This window comes from Podarcis vaucheri, assembly GCF_965113315.1.
Source record: "Podarcis vaucheri genome assembly, chromosome: 2".
Lineage (NCBI taxonomy): Eukaryota > Metazoa > Chordata > Lepidosauria > Squamata > Lacertidae > Podarcis > Podarcis vaucheri.
Genome location: NC_138760.1, coordinates 20,530,852 through 20,548,424, shown reverse-complemented (window position 1 = coordinate 20,548,424; position 17,573 = coordinate 20,530,852). Strand labels below are relative to the sequence as shown.

The 17,573-nt window shown below is 42.7% G+C and overlaps 1 protein-coding gene and 3 pseudogenes across 4 annotated transcripts in view; all 4 read left to right on the top strand.

Annotated features, from left to right (window-relative positions):
- Nucleotides 1–264, top strand: part of LOC309527484 (thiol S-methyltransferase TMT1A pseudogene) — a 29,766-nt pseudogene extending 29,502 nt beyond the window's left edge. The window contains exon 4 of the transcript XR_014224655.1: nt 5–264. The product of XR_014224655.1 is annotated as a thiol S-methyltransferase TMT1A pseudogene (transcript). The remainder of the gene's footprint in view (nt 1–4) is intronic.
- A 7-nt stretch (nt 265–271) lies between these two features.
- LOC309526609 (thiol S-methyltransferase TMT1A-like) lies at nt 272–4,126 on the top strand (annotated as a pseudogene). The gene is made up of 2 exons (XR_014224644.1): nt 272–678; nt 3,867–4,126. The product of XR_014224644.1 is annotated as a thiol S-methyltransferase TMT1A-like (transcript).
- Nucleotides 4,127–4,133: 7 nt separating this feature from the next.
- On the top strand, nt 4,134–7,314 carry LOC309526610 (thiol S-methyltransferase TMT1A-like; annotated as a pseudogene). The gene is made up of 2 exons (XR_014224633.1): nt 4,134–4,540; nt 7,049–7,314. The product of XR_014224633.1 is annotated as a thiol S-methyltransferase TMT1A-like (transcript).
- Nucleotides 7,315–8,752: 1,438 nt separating this feature from the next.
- Nucleotides 8,753–13,681, top strand: LOC309526594 (thiol S-methyltransferase TMT1A-like). The gene is made up of 2 exons (XM_082212876.1): nt 8,753–9,261; nt 13,420–13,681. Exons 1-2 carry the CDS (start codon nt 8,758–8,760, stop codon nt 13,654–13,656), a joined length of 741 nt encoding a protein of 246 aa, XP_082069002.1. The 5' UTR covers nt 8,753–8,757; the 3' UTR covers nt 13,657–13,681.
- The last annotated feature ends 3,892 nt before the right edge of the window (nt 13,682–17,573 follow it).

The following is a 17,573-nucleotide window of genomic DNA, read 5'->3' as shown; positions in this document are numbered from 1 at the left end:
CCAGGGTGGTGCTTTCTACCTCCTAGAACACGTTGCAGGTGCTCCTTCCAGCTGGACTCTCTTCTGGCAGCAGATCTGTGATCCAACTTGGATATGTCTGTCTGACGGGCGCCACTTGGCCAGAGAAACCTGGAACGACCTGGACAAAGCTGGCTTCTCAGAGCTGAAGCTGCAGCACATACATGCTCCTTTAAAATGGCACCCTACTAGGCCGCATATCATAGGTTATGCTGTAAAGTAGCTTGGAAATAAATTACTGAACAAAATCTCCATGCAGGTGTCTCTGGGTTGGGGTGTAGAACCTAACCGTAAGAATTATAGCACTGCCCATCACTATGTCACCTATGAGGAAATGTTCAGCAACCTGAAGTACTTTGCCAGTCCTACAGGGGACCTCACACTGCTGGAGATTGGCACAGGAACTGGCTCCAACTTTCAGTTCTACCCCGCGGGATGCAAAATCATATGCACTGATCCGAACCCCAACTTCCAGAAGTTTTACAACAAGAGCCTGGCTGAAAATCCACACGTGCAGGTGGAACGCTGTTTGGTGACTCCGGCTGAGGACCTGCACTAGTTACCAGCTGCGTCGGTGGATGTGGTGGTTTCAACGACGGTGCTATGCTCTGTGAAGAGCCCAGAGCAAGTTATGAAAAAGTCCTGTGGGTGCTGAGACCGGTAAGTAGCTCACGCCGCGGGAAGAACAAGCACAATTCAGTAACTGAAGGGGCATGCTGTATTCTCGGGTGTTAGTCAATTCTATATCCATTGAGGAATCACAAATGCAGGTAGATGGATTCGGATCCCTTGTTGTTTCTGCATAAACCAATTTGCTTCTGAGCTATTTACATTCTCATAAGTTGCAAATGTTGGAATCACTCCCTTGCTTTTCTCTCTTAACTACAGTTAGGAAGAAAAAATCCCACATTCTGTGTTACTGAGAGCACCTTAGATAGATCTAGACATGCGTGTTATTATTTTGTCCGTTGTTGTTGCGCACTTGTGAAAGACCAAACAAATTTTTAAACATGCTTGTCTCGGATGTGGAAACTGGTAAGAGCATACCTGAAGGAGCCTCTCCACTCCCGTCCTTCAGCCCGGACACTGAGATCCAGCTCCGAGGGCCTTCTGGCGGTTCGCTCACTTTGAGCAGTGAAGGGAACCAGACAGAGGGCCTTCTCGGTAGTGGCGCCCACCCTGTGGAACGCCCTGCCATCAGATGTCAAGGAAATAAACTTTTAGAAGACATCTCAAGGCAGCCCTGTTTAGGGACATTTTTTATGTTTGATCTTTTATCGTGTTTTTAATATTCTGTTGGGAGATATCTAGAGTGGCTGGGGAAACCTGTATGTATGTATGAATAAATAAATTATTATTAAAAAAAATTCCTTCCAGTAGCACCTTAAAGACCAACTAAGTTAGTTCTCGGTATGAGCTTTTGTGTGCATGCACAATTCTTCAGATACACTGAAACAGAAGTTGCCAGATCCTTCTATATAGTGAGAAGGTGGGGAGGGGTGTTACTCAGAAGGGTGGTGGGAATGGGAGATAGGCAGATAGCTGAGAGAGCCTGTTGACGACTTTTAACGACTGTAATAGGTCTTACAGGAAAAGGCAAGGGGTGAGAAGGTGAGAAATGGTTTAGTCATGTATAGTGATATAAGAATCCAATGTCTTTGTTCAGCCCAGGTCTTTCCATGGTTTTAAGTTTGGTAATGAGTTGTAATTCAGCAGCTTCTCTTTCCAGTCTATTTCTGAAATTCCTTTGTAGTAAAACAGCTACTTTGAGATCTTGTATAGAATGTCCTGGGAGATTGAAGTCTTCTCCTACTGGTTTCTCTGTTTTGTGATTCTTGATGTCAGATTTATGTCCGTTTATTCTTTGGCGTAAGGTTTGGCCTGTTTGTCCAATATAGAGAGCTGAAGGACACTGTTGGCATTTGATGGCATACACAATGTTAGACGATGAGCAATTAAATAGTCCCGAGATGGTATGTGTGATGTTGTTGGGGCCAGTAATGGTGTTGTCCGGGTGTATTTAAACCTTAAATTATTATTATTATTATTCATCCTTCTCACATTTCAGCCTCTCTGCATTTGTTTTGTGTCTATCCCCACCTGCCTTTAAAAAAAAAATAGAATGATTCATGTTTGGGAATGGCTTTTTAAACACATTATAGCCTCTCTTTCCTTTCGAAGTATAGTGAGCAAAATGTATCTGTTTCACCCACTGAGATTTCCTTGACATCTTCCATCTCTGCTTACCAATGAAACTGGCAAAGTCGGGGGCAAACTCAAAATCACCCTTGGCTAAGCTGTTAACTGACTCTAGTGACAGATCCCATACCCTCCAACATTTATTTGATGAAAATAGGGACATCCTATTAAACAGCAACAGCAGCAATTGTATTATTGGTTGCCCCAACCACTCTGGGCTGCTTTCAACATACATAAAAACATCATAAAACATAAAACATTTTTTTAAAAACCCTGTACAGGGCGGCCTTCAGTTGTCTTCTAAAGGTTGTATAGTTACTTAACATCCTGTGAACAGGAAATACGCAGGCTGTGACACAAACATCCTGCTCCCTTTTAAGGTGGAAGGGAAATATCCTAACAATCTCCTTGGCTTGGGAGTCACATAACTCCATATCCTCCAATATTTCTCTGATGAAAATAGGGACTGAGGAAAAGCAGGACATTCCAGGATCAAATCAGAAACCGGGAAGTAAATCTAGGACTCTTAGCATAGGGACATGATCCAGACCAAACAGTTATTATCTTTCTCCCTGCAACACCACCAATTTGGACAGCTGCCACAAAACATAAAATAAGGTAGCATTCAGTGCAGAGTAGACCTATTAAAATGAATGAACCTCTCTTAGTCACCGTGATTACCATAATTTCAATAGGTCTACTTAGTTAAACACCTGCCAGGGTACTAGGGTGAATGAAGTTCTTTAAACCTCTCCTTCAAGCCCAGTGGCCTGGTGGGGATGTAAATCGCCCTCACCAGGAAAAGGGATAGCTCCCCTTTTCAACTCTTACACCTGTATGGATCCATACTGAGTTTTGGTCTTTCTCAGCATTGGCATGCAGCTCTCAAAGGGTTTGCTAAGCATGACTGCAACCTTGGGCCCAAAAGGTTCGTTAGTTCTCCCAGTTCACAATCCTAAAAGCACCCAACATAAATAAACTTCGGAATTTTGAACAGTTTACATACCAGTTCACAGTGTACCGGTACATGAATTTACAGTTTTCACAATCGGTTATTTGAGAAACAAGCCCTTAAACTCAACCTGTTGATCATTAACATGTCCAAGGATTGACTGGGGTCAAGTTTGACAATGATACCAAATTTTTCACATTGGTTAACGAAAAAAGGGGTTGTGAAAAGCTCCAAAAGGATAGAACCAACTCCTAGGGGCCGAGGTCCCATTGACCCCACGAATAAAAAATTTGAGGGGGCCGGGAACCCCCAAAGGTGATGGGCAATACGATTGAAATGGAGTGTGTCTGTGTCCTGCTTCTTGTGGTTGATGATATGGGGAGGGGCATACCTGGCCTTCCCCAATATTTTATGCAGCTGTCCCGTACAGGGATCGAACCTGCAACCTTGGCGTTCTCAGCACCATGCTCTAACCCACTGAGCTTTCCATGTTCCTCTCATAAGACCAGAACCCCAAAGCCATCCAATGCAGCTGAACGTGGGAAGATTCAGGAGAGAATTCAGGGAGGCAGTGGCTGTTGCCATGAAAAATTAACAGCACTCTGATACCATTAGCGCTGATTGTGCAAAGGAATATCTGAGGAAATCCAAAGGAGAATCGAAAGTAACTTATATGCATCCCTTTCTGTTTCTCCAGGGTGGTGCTTTCTACTTCCTAGAACACGTTGCAGGTGCTCCTTCCAGCTGGACTCTCTTCTGGCAGCAGATCTGTGATCCAACTTGGAAATGTCTGTCTGACGGGCGCCACTTGGCCAGAGAAACCTGGAACGACCTGGACAAAGCTGGCTTCTCAGAGCTGAAGCTATGGCACATACATGCTCCTTTAAAATGGCACCCTACTAGGCCGCATATCATAGGTTATGCTGTAAAGTAGCTTGGAAATAAATTACTGAACAAAATCTCCATGCAGGTGTCTCTGGGTTGGGGTGTAGAACCTAACCGTAAGAATTATAGGACAACCCATCACTATGTCACCTATGAGGAAATGTTCAGCAACCTGAAGTACTTTGCCAGTCCTACGGGGGACCTCACACTGCTGGAGATTGGCACAGGAACTGGCTCCAACTTTCAGTTCTACCCCGTGGGATGCAAAATCATATGCACTGATCCGAACCCCAACTTCCAGAAGTTTTACAACAAGAGCCTGGCTGAAAATCCACACGTGCAGGTGGAACGCTGTTTGGTGACTCCGGCTGAGGACCTGCACCAGTTACCAGCTGCGTCGGTGGATGTGGTGGTTTCAACAACGGTGCTATGCTCTGTGAAGAGCCCAGAGCAAGTTATGAAAAAGTCCTGTGGGTGCTGAGACCGGTAAGTAGCTCACGCCGCGGGAAGAACAAGCACAATTCAGTAACTGCAGGGGCATGCTGTATTCTCGGGTGTTAGTCAATTCTATATCCATTGAGGAATCACAAATGCAGGTAGATGGATTCGGATCCCTTGTTGTTTCTGCGCAAACCAATGAGCTATTTACATTCTCATAAGTTGCAAACGTTGGAATCACTCCCTTGCTTTTCTCTCTTAACTACAGTTAGGAAGAAACAATCCCACACTCTGTGTTACTGAGAGCACCTTAGATAGATCTAGACATGCCTCTTATTATTTTGTCCGTTGTTGTTGCGCACTTGTGAAAGACCAAACAAATTTTTAAACATGCTTGTCTCTGATGTGGAAACTGGTAAGAGCATACCTGAAGGAGCCTCTCCACTCCCGTCCTTCAGCCCGGACACTGAGATCCAGCTCCGAGGGCCTTCTGGCGGTTCGCTCACTTTGAGCAGTGAAGGGAACCAGACAGAGGGCCTTCTCGGTAGTGGCCCCCACCCTGTGGAACGCCCTGCCATCAGATGTCAAGGAAATAAACTTTTAGAAGACATCTCAAGGCAGCCCTGTTTAGGGACATTTTTTATGTTTGATCTTTTATCGTGTTTTTAATATTCTGTTGGGAGATATCTAGAGTGGCTGGGGAAACCTGTAGGTATGTATGAATAAATAAATTATTATTATTATTATTATTCCTCCTTCTCACATTTCAGCCTCTCTGCATTTGTTTTGTGTCTATCCCCACCTGCCTTGAAAAAATAAAATAAAATAGAATGATTCATGTTTGGGAATGGCTTTTTAAACACATTATAGCCTCTCTTTCCTTTCGAAGTATAGTGAGTAAAATGTATCTGTTTCACCCACTGAGATTTCCTTGACATCTTCCATCTCTGCTTACCAATGAAACTGGCAAAGTCGGGGGCAAACTCAAAATCACCCTTGGCTAAGCTGTTAACTGACTCTAGTGACAGATCCCATACCCTCCAACATTTATTTGATGAAAAAAGGGACATCCTATTAAACAACAGCAGCAGCAATTGTATTATTGGTTGCCCCAACCACTCTGGGCTGCTTTCAACATACATAAAAACATAATAAAACATAAAACATTTTTTAAAAAACCCTGTACAGGGCTGCCTTCAGTTGTCTTCTAAAGGTTGTATAGTTACTTAACATCCTGTGAACAGGAAATACGCAGGCTGTGACACAAACATCCTGCTCCCTTTTAAGGTGGAACGGAAATATCCTAGCAATCTCCTTGGCTTGGGAGTCACATAACTCCATATCCTCCAATATTTCTCCGATGAAAATAGGGACTGAGGAAAAGCAGGACATTCCAGGATCAAATCAGAAACCGGGAAGTAAATCTAGGACTCTTAGCATAGGGACATGATCCAGACCAAACAGTTATTATCTTTCTCCCTGCAACACCACCAATTTGGACAGCTGCCACAAAACATAAAATAAGGTAGCATTCAGTGCAGAGTAGACCTATTAAAATGAATGAACCTCTCTTAGTCACCGTGATTACCATAATTTCAATAGGTCTACTTAGTTAAACACCTGCCAGGGTACTAGGGTGAATGAAGTTCTTTAAACCTCTCCTTCAAGCCCAGTGGCCTGGTGGGGATGTAAATCGCCCTCACGAGGAAAAGGGATAGCTCCCCTTTTCAACTCTTACATCTGTATGGATCCATACTGAGTTTTGGTCTTTCTCAGCATTGGCATGCAGCTCTCAAAGGGTTTGCTAAGCATGACTGCAACCTTGGGCCCAAAAGGTTCGTTAGTTATCCCAGTTCACAATCCTAAAAGCACCCAACATGAATAAACTTCGGAATTTTGAACAGTTTACATACCAGTTCACATGAATTTACTGTTTTCACAATCATTTATTTGAGAAACGAGCCCTTAAACTCAACCTGTTGATCATTAACATGTCCAAGGATTGACTGGGGTCAAGTTTGACAATGATACCAAATTTTTCACATTGGTTAATGCAAAAAGGGGCTGTGAAAAGCTCCAAAAGGATTTCTCCAAACCATAGAACCAACTCCTAGGGGCTGAGGTCCCATTGACCCCACGAATAAAATATTTGAGGGGGCCGGGAACCCCCAAAGGTGATGGGCAATACGATTGAAATGGAGTGTGTCTGTGTCCTACTTCTTGTGGTTGATGATATGGGGAGGGGCATACCTGGCCTTCCCCAATATTTTATGCAGCTGTCCCGTACAGGGATCGAACCTGCAACCTTGGCGTTCTCAGCACCATGCTCTAACCCACTGAGCTTTCCGTGTTCCTCTCATAAGACTAGAACCCCAAAGCCATCCAATGCAGCTGAACGTGGGAAGATTCAGTACAGAATTCAGGGGGACAGTGGCTGTTGCCATGAAAAATTAACAGCACTCTGATACCATTAGCGCTGATTGTGCAAAGGAATATCTGAGGAAATCCAAAGGAGAATCGAAAGTAACTTATATGAATCCATTTCTGTTTCTCCAGGGTGGCGGCTTCTACTTCCTAGAACACGTTGCAGGTGCTCCTTCCAGCTGGACTCTTTTCTGGCAGCAGATCTGTGATCCAACTTGGATATGTCTGTCTGACGGGTGCCACTTGGCCAGAGAAACCTGGAACGACCTGGAAAAAGCTGGCATCTCAGAGCTGAAGCTGCAACACATACATGTCCCTTTAAAATGACAACCTAATAAGCCACATATCGTAGGTTATGCTGTAAAGTAGCTTGGAAATAAATTACTGAACAAAATCTCCATGCAGGTGTCTCTGGGTTGGGGTGTAGAACCTCACCGTAAGAATTATAGGACAACCCATCACTATGTCACCTATGGCCTGTGAACATCTTGTGCAATCTGTAATTGGATGCACACACATGTATGTTATCGCGAATCCATTTTTTATTTTCACTTGACAGACTGTCCAGCTACCTTCACTTTCCACAATCCAGCTGCTCCCATGCAGATGTGAATATTGCCATAACACATAGCTTGGGCTTGCCTCATTCACTTCCATGTGAGCATGCATGAACTCCCATTACTATTCTCCCTGGAAGCATCTGATCCCCATGGAGGTTGGGATATCAGAAAAAGAAGAGTTTGGACTTGATATCCCGCCTTTCACTCCCCTTAAGGAGTCTCCAAGTGGCTAACAATCTCCTTTCCCTTCCTCCCCCACAACAAACACTCTGTGAGGTGAGTGGGGCTGAGAGACTTCAGAGAAGTGTGACTAGCCCAAGGTCACCCAGCAGCTGCATGTGGAAGAGCAGAGAAGCAAACCCAGTTCACCAGATTACGAGTCCACCGCTCTTAACCACTACACCACACCATTGTCCATTACCTTAAACAGAATTTCCATTTAATTTCGAAGATGACTGAGAGGTTCCTATCGCAGGTGCTGCCAGTGTGGTGCTTGCAGGCACACGCGTGCTAACAGAGGCCTTTCCTGAAACCCATGGAGTCCCTTCTCTGCACTTAAAGTCTACACATCACAAAACAGTGTTGGTGTATGTATGTTTTGTTTTATTTGTTTTTTATCTTATATTTTGGAAATGTACAAGTTTTGTTTCCTTCAAATTGGGGGGGGGGGCTCCAAGACAGTGGGGCCCTAAGCTATAACTTGTTTAGCTTATACGTAAATCCGGCATTTAGGACCACGGAGTACTTCTGCTATAAAGTGTTTTAATACCCCCTAAGTGAGATTATTTCCCTCTTAAAGACAGCAAATACAGTTTTTAAGTTCCTTCTGACAGGGAACTTAAATACAGCAAATACAGTTTTTAAGTTCCCTCTGACAGGGGCAAGGTTATTGATCAGTGAGTGTGTGTGTGTGTGTGTGTGTGTGTGTGTGTGTTTAGTTTATGAACAACATCCCTCTGCACCCTTTGAGATCTCACAGCCAGTGTGGTCACTGCCAAGGGTTCTGGCACAGCGTGTTCTCCCTAACAGAGAGCATGTGTTGCGGTTGGGGGATACAAGCCACCCTGTTGTTGCTGGGCAGATTTGGATAACCCAAGCCACAATTGCTTAAATTGGGTTGCTGGGCAGTTTTGATTGTGGCCAATTCGGAGGAGGGGTCGGAATCTTTAAATACAGGACCCCCAACGCTGGGCACTGGGCGTCCTCTTGGCTCACCCTCGAGACTCTGCGACTGACTTTCTCTTCTCCTCTGACTTTGCTGTTTTCTGCCCTCCTGCTGACATGGAAGCAACATGCCTCGTTGTCCTGCTCAGGTTCTGCGTCCAGATATTAGCCTTCCCTGTTTACTTGCTGTGGTATCTGGGTATCTGGGAACCCCTTTGCAAGAAGTTATTCCCCCACTTCATGTCTGTGGCGTCCATCTGTTATAACATGTACATGTCTGACAAGAAAAGGGAAATGTTCAGCAACCTGAAGGACTTTGCCAGTCCTAGTGGGGACCTCACACTGTTGGAGATTGGTGCGGGAACTGGCTCCAACTTTCAGTTCTACCCCGCGGGATGCAAAATCATATGCACTGATCCGAACCCCAACTTCCAGAAGTTTTACAACAAGAGCCTGGCTGAAAATCAACACGTGCAGGTGGAACGCTGTTTGGTGACTCCGGCTGAGGACCTGCACCAGTTACCAGCTGCGTCGGTGGATGTGGTGGTTTCAACAACGGTGCTATGCTCTGTGAAGAGCCCGGAGCAAGTTATGAAAGAAGTCCTGCGGGTGCTGAGACCGGTAAGTAGCTCACGCCACGGGAAGAACAAGCACAATTCAGTAACTGCAGGGGCATGCTGTATTCTCGGGTGTTAGTCAATTCTACAGTGGTGCCTCGCAAGACGAAAAGAATCCGTTCTGTGATTCTCTTCGTCTAGCGGTTTTTTCGTCTTGCGAAGCAAGCCCATTGAAGGATTAGCGGATTAGCGCTATTAGCGGCTTATATGCTTCTCGGATCAGCTGATAAGCGGCTTAGTGGCTTAGAAAAAGGGGGGGAGGGAAAAAACCAGCAGGAACTCGCAAGACATTGTCGTCTTGCGAAGCAAGCCCATAGGAGATTCGTTTTGCGAAGCACCTCCAAAACGGAAAACTCTTTCATCTAGCGAGTTTTCCGTCTTGCGAGGCATTCGTCTTGCGGGGCACCACTGTATATCCATTGAGGAATCACAAATGCAGATAGATGGATTCGGATCCCTTGTTGTTTCTGCATAAACCAATTTGCTTCTGAGCTATTTACATTCTCATAAGTTGCAAACGTTGGAATCACCCCCTTGCTTTTCTCTCTTAACTACAGTTAGGAAGAAACAATCCCACATTCTGTGTTACTGAGAGCACCTTAGATAGATCTAGACATGCCTCTTATTATTTTGTCCGTTGTTGTTGCGCACTTGTGAAAGACCAAACAAATTTTTAAACATGCTTGTCTCTGATGTGGAAACTGGTAAGAGCATACCTGAAGGAGCCTCTCCACTCCCGTCCTTCAGCCCGGACACTGAGATCCAGCTCCGAGGGCCTTCTGGCGGTTCGCTCACTTTGAGCAGTGAAGGGAAACAGACAGAGGGCCTTCTCGGTAGTGGCGCCCACCCTGTGGACCGCCCTGCCATCAGATGTCAAGGAAATAAACTTTTAGAAGATATCTCAAGGCAGCCCTGTTTAGGGACGTTTTTAATGTTTGATCTTTTATCATGTTTTTAATATTCTGTTGGGAGATATCTAGAGTGGCTGGGGAAACCTGTACGTATGTATGAATAAATAAATTATTGTTATTATTATTCCTCCTTCTCACATTTCAGCCTCTCTGCATTTGTTTTGTGTCTATCCCCACCTGCCTTTAAAAAAAAAAATAGAATGATTCATGTTTGGGAATAGCTTTTTAAACACATTATAGCCTCTCTTTCCTTTCGAAGTATAGTGAGCAAAATGTATCTGTTTCACCCACTGAGATTTCCTTGACATCTTCCATCTCTGCTTACCAATGAAACTGGCAAAGTCGGGGGCAAACTCAAAATCACCCTTGGCTAAGCTGTTAACTGACTCTAGTGACAGATCCCATACCCTCCAACATTTATTTGATGAAAATAGGGGCATCCTATTAAACAACAATAGCAGCAATTGTATTATTGGTTGCCCCAACCACTCTGGGCTGCTTTCAACATCATTAACATGTCCAAGGACTGAACTGTGGTCAAGTTTGACAATTTTTCACATTGGCAAAAAGCGGTTGTGAAAAGCTCCAAAAGGATTTCTCCAATCCATAGAACCAACTCCTAGGGGCCGAGGTCCCATTGACCCCATGAATAAAATATTTGAGGGGGCCAGGAACCCCCAAAGGTGATGGGCAATATGATTAAAATGGAGTGTGTCTGTGTACTACTTCTTGTGGTTGATTATATGGGGAGGGGCATACCTGGCCTTCCCCAATATTTTATTCAAGTTGGCACTCCAGCTCCAAACTGAGCGAATGGGCATAAAAATGGCCAATGAAGTCCAAAGTAATCAAGTGTAGAGTGATTTGGGGGTGATAAATAAAAATAAAATCACGTATAACCTCAGGAATCCTATATTGGTGGTAAGTGACCAGGGATGAGACTTTGCAGCCATAGCAGATAGCTTGGTGAAGCGGTTGACCCAGCTTGTAGCAGCTGTGAGAAAAGGCCAATATGGAGATGTGTAATATTATGCACGGAATGGAGAAAGCGGACAGAGAAACCATAAAACTGTAGAATTAGAAGGGAGCCTGAGAATCATCTAGTCCAACCCCCTACAAGGCAGGAATATGCAGCTGTCCCCACTTCCGGGGTTGGCGCGATCTGGAAATGGCGGATTCCCTCCGAGCTCCGGAGGGAATCGGCTCAGCGGTGGATGGGTCTTTGCCGTGCCGGCGACACGGGGACCCTTAAAAACCGCAGGCGCGGATGCCTGCGGGCTGAAGACTTGGTGGGCACCTTAAGCGCCCCCCCTGATTCGCGAAGAGCCTTTTTAAAGGCTGCGGAGGGGATACGGGGGACGGCGCGGTGCTGAGAGTCGATCGCTACCGCCGCTGAGTGAAGCTGCGAGCCATGACTGGAGAGCGCTGACTTCCTTCCTTGAAATTTGGCTGAAAAGAAGAACCCGTGAGTAAATTAGAATTGGACTTTAAGAATTCTACCTTTTGAATTTGAGACGATCGGGGAGTGTGCTAAAAGGAAGTCCGCACCCCCACCTTGCAGACGATTCAGAGCAATGATATAAGAACTAAGCTGGAGTTCCTACCCTGTAAAGGGTGAGTTTAAAAAGACAGTAACTTCCAAGATTTGGAAAAAGTAATTTTGAGCAGGAGAGTGGAGTGTTGGAAGTCGTTTGTTTTGCTGTAAACAACCCCCCCTCCTGGGCCCGGGAGCGTCCTGTTCTGGAGCCTGTGTAAGAGGTACAGAGTTTGACAGCTGTCAAACGGACTGTAAATAGTGGAAAATTGCAACTTAAGATTCCTCTGGATTAAAAGGAGTTACATTTGAACTAAAATTGTTGGAAATAAAGAAACAATAACAAGATTCAGGATTGTTGGAGAAAAGAACACTAAGTAACCAGATTCCCTCTAGGGGGAATTCTGTGGAATTACAATGGCTGTGGATGGAAAGATACTGGGGGAAATCGAAAGGATGTTCTATTTGGTGGGAATCTTACAAGAGCAGACTACAGCTATGAGTGAACAATTGATGACCTTGACTTCTGAAACAAGTAGTTCTGCTGAATGTAACGAGGACCGGAAGGAGAAAGAATCCACAGCTGAACCAGAAATGATAACTAAAGAAGAGGAGAAGACAAAACAAGAAAGAGAAGAAGTGAAGTGGGAAAACATTAACCAGAAGCTGACACCTGCGGAATACAAGCAAGGAGACTATTGGATTAAACCTACTACAAATCTACGAAAGATGCAGAAGACGAAAGTGGAGGCCCTGGGAGTTTATGAAATTAAGGAATTTAAAATAAAGAAATATAATTGGGGCCTCCACATAGACTCTGATGATTATCTTCAAGATTTATGCCTTGTGGAAATTCTTCAGCAGCTGTTTTCAAATATGGGAAGAGACTATGGACTGATTGTGACAGAATTCTTTCGAGACTTGATGACCGACATAAAGGATTACCAACAAGACCGGCGGAGAGGGACTGAAATAGACTTGAAAGCCTCGGACGTGAGGAACCCAGGCTAAGAACTGTTACCTTGGACATGTTTTGGGAAGGGGCGCAAATCGGGGATGGGAGGGAGGGAAGGATTTAGTTTTAACAACACTCAAGACCAGGGGATTTAGTCAATAAGATTATCACTTAAGACAAAATGGGAAATCGATGGAAGGGAACTGAGGTCCAACTTAGAAAAAAATTAACTTTGTTTTTTTTTCTATAAAAAGATTAATATTAAGATGGATAAGGAAATGACAATTTGCTGATATAAATTTGGGAATAGGGATGCAAGGGAGGGGGTGGGGGGAGGTCAACGACCAGGGTTAAAAAATAAGTTTTTTGGAAATTATACATGTTTGTTGTTTTTTCTGTTTGTTTGTTTTTGTGTTCTGTTGTTGTTTATATAAAATGTGAAAACCCAATAAATTTTTTTTTTTAAAAAAAGGAATATGCAGCTGTCCCGTACAGAGATCGAACCTGCAACCTTGGCGTTCTCAGCACCATGCTCTAACCAACTGAGCTTTCCATGTTCCTCTCATAAGACTAGAACCCCAAAGCCATCCAATGCAGCTGAATGTTGGAAGATTCAGGAGAGAATTCAGGGGGACAGTGGCTGTTGCCATGAAAAATTAACAGCACTCTGATACCATTAGTGCTGATTATGCAAAGGAATATCTGAGGAACTCCAAAGGAGAATCGAAAGTAACTTATATGCATCCCTTTCTGTTTCTCCAGGGTGGCGGTTTCTACTTCCTAGAACACGTTGCAGGTGCTCCTTCAAGTTGGACTCTTTTCTGGCAGCAGATCTATGATCCAACTTGGACATGTCTGTTTGACGGGTGCCACATGACCAGAGAAACCTGGAACATCCTGGAAAAAGCTGGCTTTTCAGAGCTGAAGCTACGGCATATAGATGCTCCTTTAAAATGGCCCCCTATTAGACCGCATATCATAGGTTATGCTGTAAAGTAGCTTGGAAATAAATTTCTGAACAAGATCTCCATGCAGGTGTCTCTGGGTTGGGGTGTATAACCTAATCATAAGAATTATAGCACTGCCCATCACTATGTCACCTATGGCCTGTGAACTTCTTGTGCAATCTGTAATTGGATGCACACACATGTATGTTATTGTCAATCCATTTTTTATTTCCATTTGACGGACTGTCCAGCTACCTTCCCTTTTCACAATCCAGCTGCTCCCATGCAGATGTGAACGTTGCCATAACACATAGCTTGGGCTTGCCTCATTCACTTCCACGTGAGCATGCATGAACTCCCATTACTATTCTCCCTGGAAGCATCTGATCCCCATGGAGGTTGGGATATCAGCCATTGTTGATTACCTTAAACAGAATTTCTTTTTAATTTGGAAGATGATTGAGAGGTTCCTACTGCGGGTGCTGCCAGTGTGGTGCTTGCAGGCACACGTGTGCTAACAGAGGCCTCTCCTGAAACCCACAGAGTCCCTTCCCTGCACTTAAAGCAACATTTTACTGAAGGTTAACAACAGGAAGATTTAAAGGAACCATTAGAAACTCAAGGCAGCAGAGATATGAGATGATCAGAGCCCCCACCCCCCAAACTTGAAGCATGGGAAGTCCCAATAAAGATTTAAAATTTGGCAGAATATTCGGACTATATGATATTTAATTGTATAATTTGTTTTTTTTAAAAAAAAATTTTTTAATGATTTTCCAACTTTTTTGTAACAAACAAACATAAAAACAAAACATACAAAACATGCATTATTTCAAAACTTATTTTCATAGACTTCTTTTCTCGGACTTCCCCATACCTCCCCCTTCTGCATCCCTGTGTCCATAGTTTTTTAGCAACTTGTAACTATTTCTTTCCAACCTCTTTCATTTTAATCCTTTCTTTGACCTAACTTGTTTCACTGTAGCCCTTTCTTTCTAAAAACCTCAACCTTCTAACATTCATCAAGTTTATAATAGTCCTTAAGATAAATTTTAAATTTCTTCCATTCTTCTTCCGCAGTCTCTTTTCCCTGTTCACGGATTCTGCCAGTCATCTCAGCCAATGTCATATAGTCCATCACTTTCATCTGCCATTCTTCCAGGGTGGGTAAATCTTGTGTCTTCCAATACTTTGCGATGAGTATTCTTGCTGCTGTTGTTGCATACATAAAAAAAGTTCTATCTTTCTTTGGCACCAGTTGGCCGACAATACCCAAGAGAAAAGCCTCTGGTTTCTTAAGGAAAGTATACTTAAATACCTTTTTCATTTCATTATATATCATTTCCCAGAAAGCCTTAATCTTCGGGCATGTCCACCAAAGGTGGTAAAAAGTACCTTCAGTTTCTTTACATTTCCAGCATTTATTATCGGGCAAATGGTAAATTTTTGCTAGCTTGACTGGGGTCATGTACCACCTATAAATCATTTTCATAATATTTTCCTTTAAGGCATTACATGCCGTAAATTTAATACCGGTGTTCCACAACCTTTCCCAGTCAGCAAACATAATGTTATGACCAATATCTTGTGCCCACTTAATCATAGCTGATTTAACTGTTTCATCTTGTCTATTCCATTTCAACAGCAGATTGTACATTCTTGACAAATTCTTAGTATTGGGTTCTAACAGTTCAGTCTCTAATTTTGATTTTTCCACCTGAAAGCCAATTTTCCTGTCTTGTTTAAAAGTCTCCATTATTTGATAATAATGGAGCCAGTCTCGAACTTTAGATTTCAGTTTTTCATAACTCTATAATTTTAATTTGTCTCCGTCCTGTTCCAAAATCTCACAATATTTTGGCCATCCGACCTCCATATTAACTTTCTTATATGTCTTAGCCTCTAAAGGTGACAACCATCTAGGGGTTTTGTTTTCCAACAAGTCTTTATATCTCATCCAGACATTAAACAACGCTTTCCTAACAATATGATTTTTAAAGGCACTATGCACTTTGATTTTGTCATACCATAGATATGCATGCCAACCAAATGCGTTATTGAAACCTTCTAAATCCAAGATATCTGTATTCTCGAGGAGCATCCACTCTTTCAGCCAGCAGAACGCTGCTGCTTCATAGTACAGTTTTAAGTCCGGCAGGGCAAATCCCCCTCTTTCTTTTGCATCTGTAAGTATTTTAAATTTTATTCTGGGCTTTTTGCCCTGCCAGACAAATTTCGCAATATCTTTTTGCCACCTCTTGAAACAGTCCATCTTGTCAATAATCTGTAAGGTCTGAAACAAAAATAACATTCTAGGCAATACATTCATCTTAATAACTGCAATTCGGCCTAACATTGACAATTTCAAATTTGACCATATTTCTAAATCTTTCTTAATTTCTGACCAACATTTCTCATAGTTGTCCTTATACAAGTTCAAATTTTTAGATGTCAAATATACCCCTAGATATTTCACCTTCTTAACCAGTGTCAAACCTGTCTCTTCTTGAAACTTCTCCTTCTCCATATCTGTTAAGTTTTTCCCTAAGACTTTAGTTTTTTGTTTATTCAGTTTAAATCCAGCTACCTGGCCAAATTGTTGAATTATTTCTAACACCCTTTTCGTACTAGTGTTTGGCTCTTGCAAAGTCAATACTAGGTCATCTGCAAATGCCCTTAGCTTGTAATGTTTAGCTCCGACCTTTACACCTTTAACTTGCTGGTCATTTCTAATCATATTTAGCAACACCTCCAGAACCGAAATAAAAAGCAATGGGGAGATTGGGCACCCCTGTCGTGTTCCTTTTTCTATCTTAAGTTCTTCAGTTATTACGTTATTTACAATCAACTTAGCTTTTTGTTCAGAATATATCGCACTCATACCATTCTCAAATCCTTGGCCTACCCCCATCCCGTGAAGATTCTTTTTCATAAAACTCCAAGAAATATTGTCAAAGGCTTTCTCCGCGTCCACAAAAATTAGCACCGCCTTAGTGTTTATATTCACCTCTAACTTTTCTAAAATGTCTATTATGTTCCTTACATTATTTGAGAGGTGCCTTTTTGGGAGAAAGCCTGCTTGGTCCTTATGAATCTTCTCCATGAACACTTTTTTAAATCTTTTTGCCAAAATGTCTGTAAAAATTTTGTAATCCACATTAAGTAGTGATATTGGGCGGTAGTTCTTCAATTGAGTCTTTTCAGTCTCTGTTTTTGGTATAAGTGAAATATACGCTTCTTTCCACGATTCAGGTGCCCTTTTCCCCTCTAAAATCTCGTTACAGACTTCCTTTAACGGTTGTATCAACAAGTCCTTCAATGATTTGTAGTATCTGGAAGTCAATCCATCTGGCCCTGGAGATTTGCCCACTTGCATATTCTGAATGGCATCCTCTATTTCTTGTTCTGTTATCCTCTGGTTCAAGTCCACCTTATTCTGATGAGAGATTTTTTGTAGTCCATATTTACTAAGGAATTTATCCATGTCTTCTTCATTTTGTAATCCTTGGGCATAAAGCTTTTTAAAATAACTCACAAAGCAATTTCTAATTTCATTGGGCTTAGATACATTTTTTCCATCCACTTCTAGGCTTGTTACTGTATTTAATTTCTGCCTTTTCTTTATTTGCCATGCCAGAAGTTTACCACATTTGTCAGCCGATTCAAATGTCTTTTGTTTCATTTGCTTTATCTTCCATTCAATCTCTTGGTTCATCAATTCCAAATATTGTGTTTGGTATAACTTGATTTCTCTCAAAATCTCCTGGGACTTTGGTTTTACTCTTATTTTTTTCTCTCCTTCCTTTATCTTTTCCAGGATCTTTTCCTTTTTCTCATTCTGTTTTCTCTTCTTTATTGAGTTTTGTTGAATCAAAAAGCCCCTCATCACAGCTTTGCTTGCGTCCCAAATCATTCTTTTTTCCACATCAGCCTTTAAATTTATCTCAAAATAGTCTTTCAAAGTTGTAT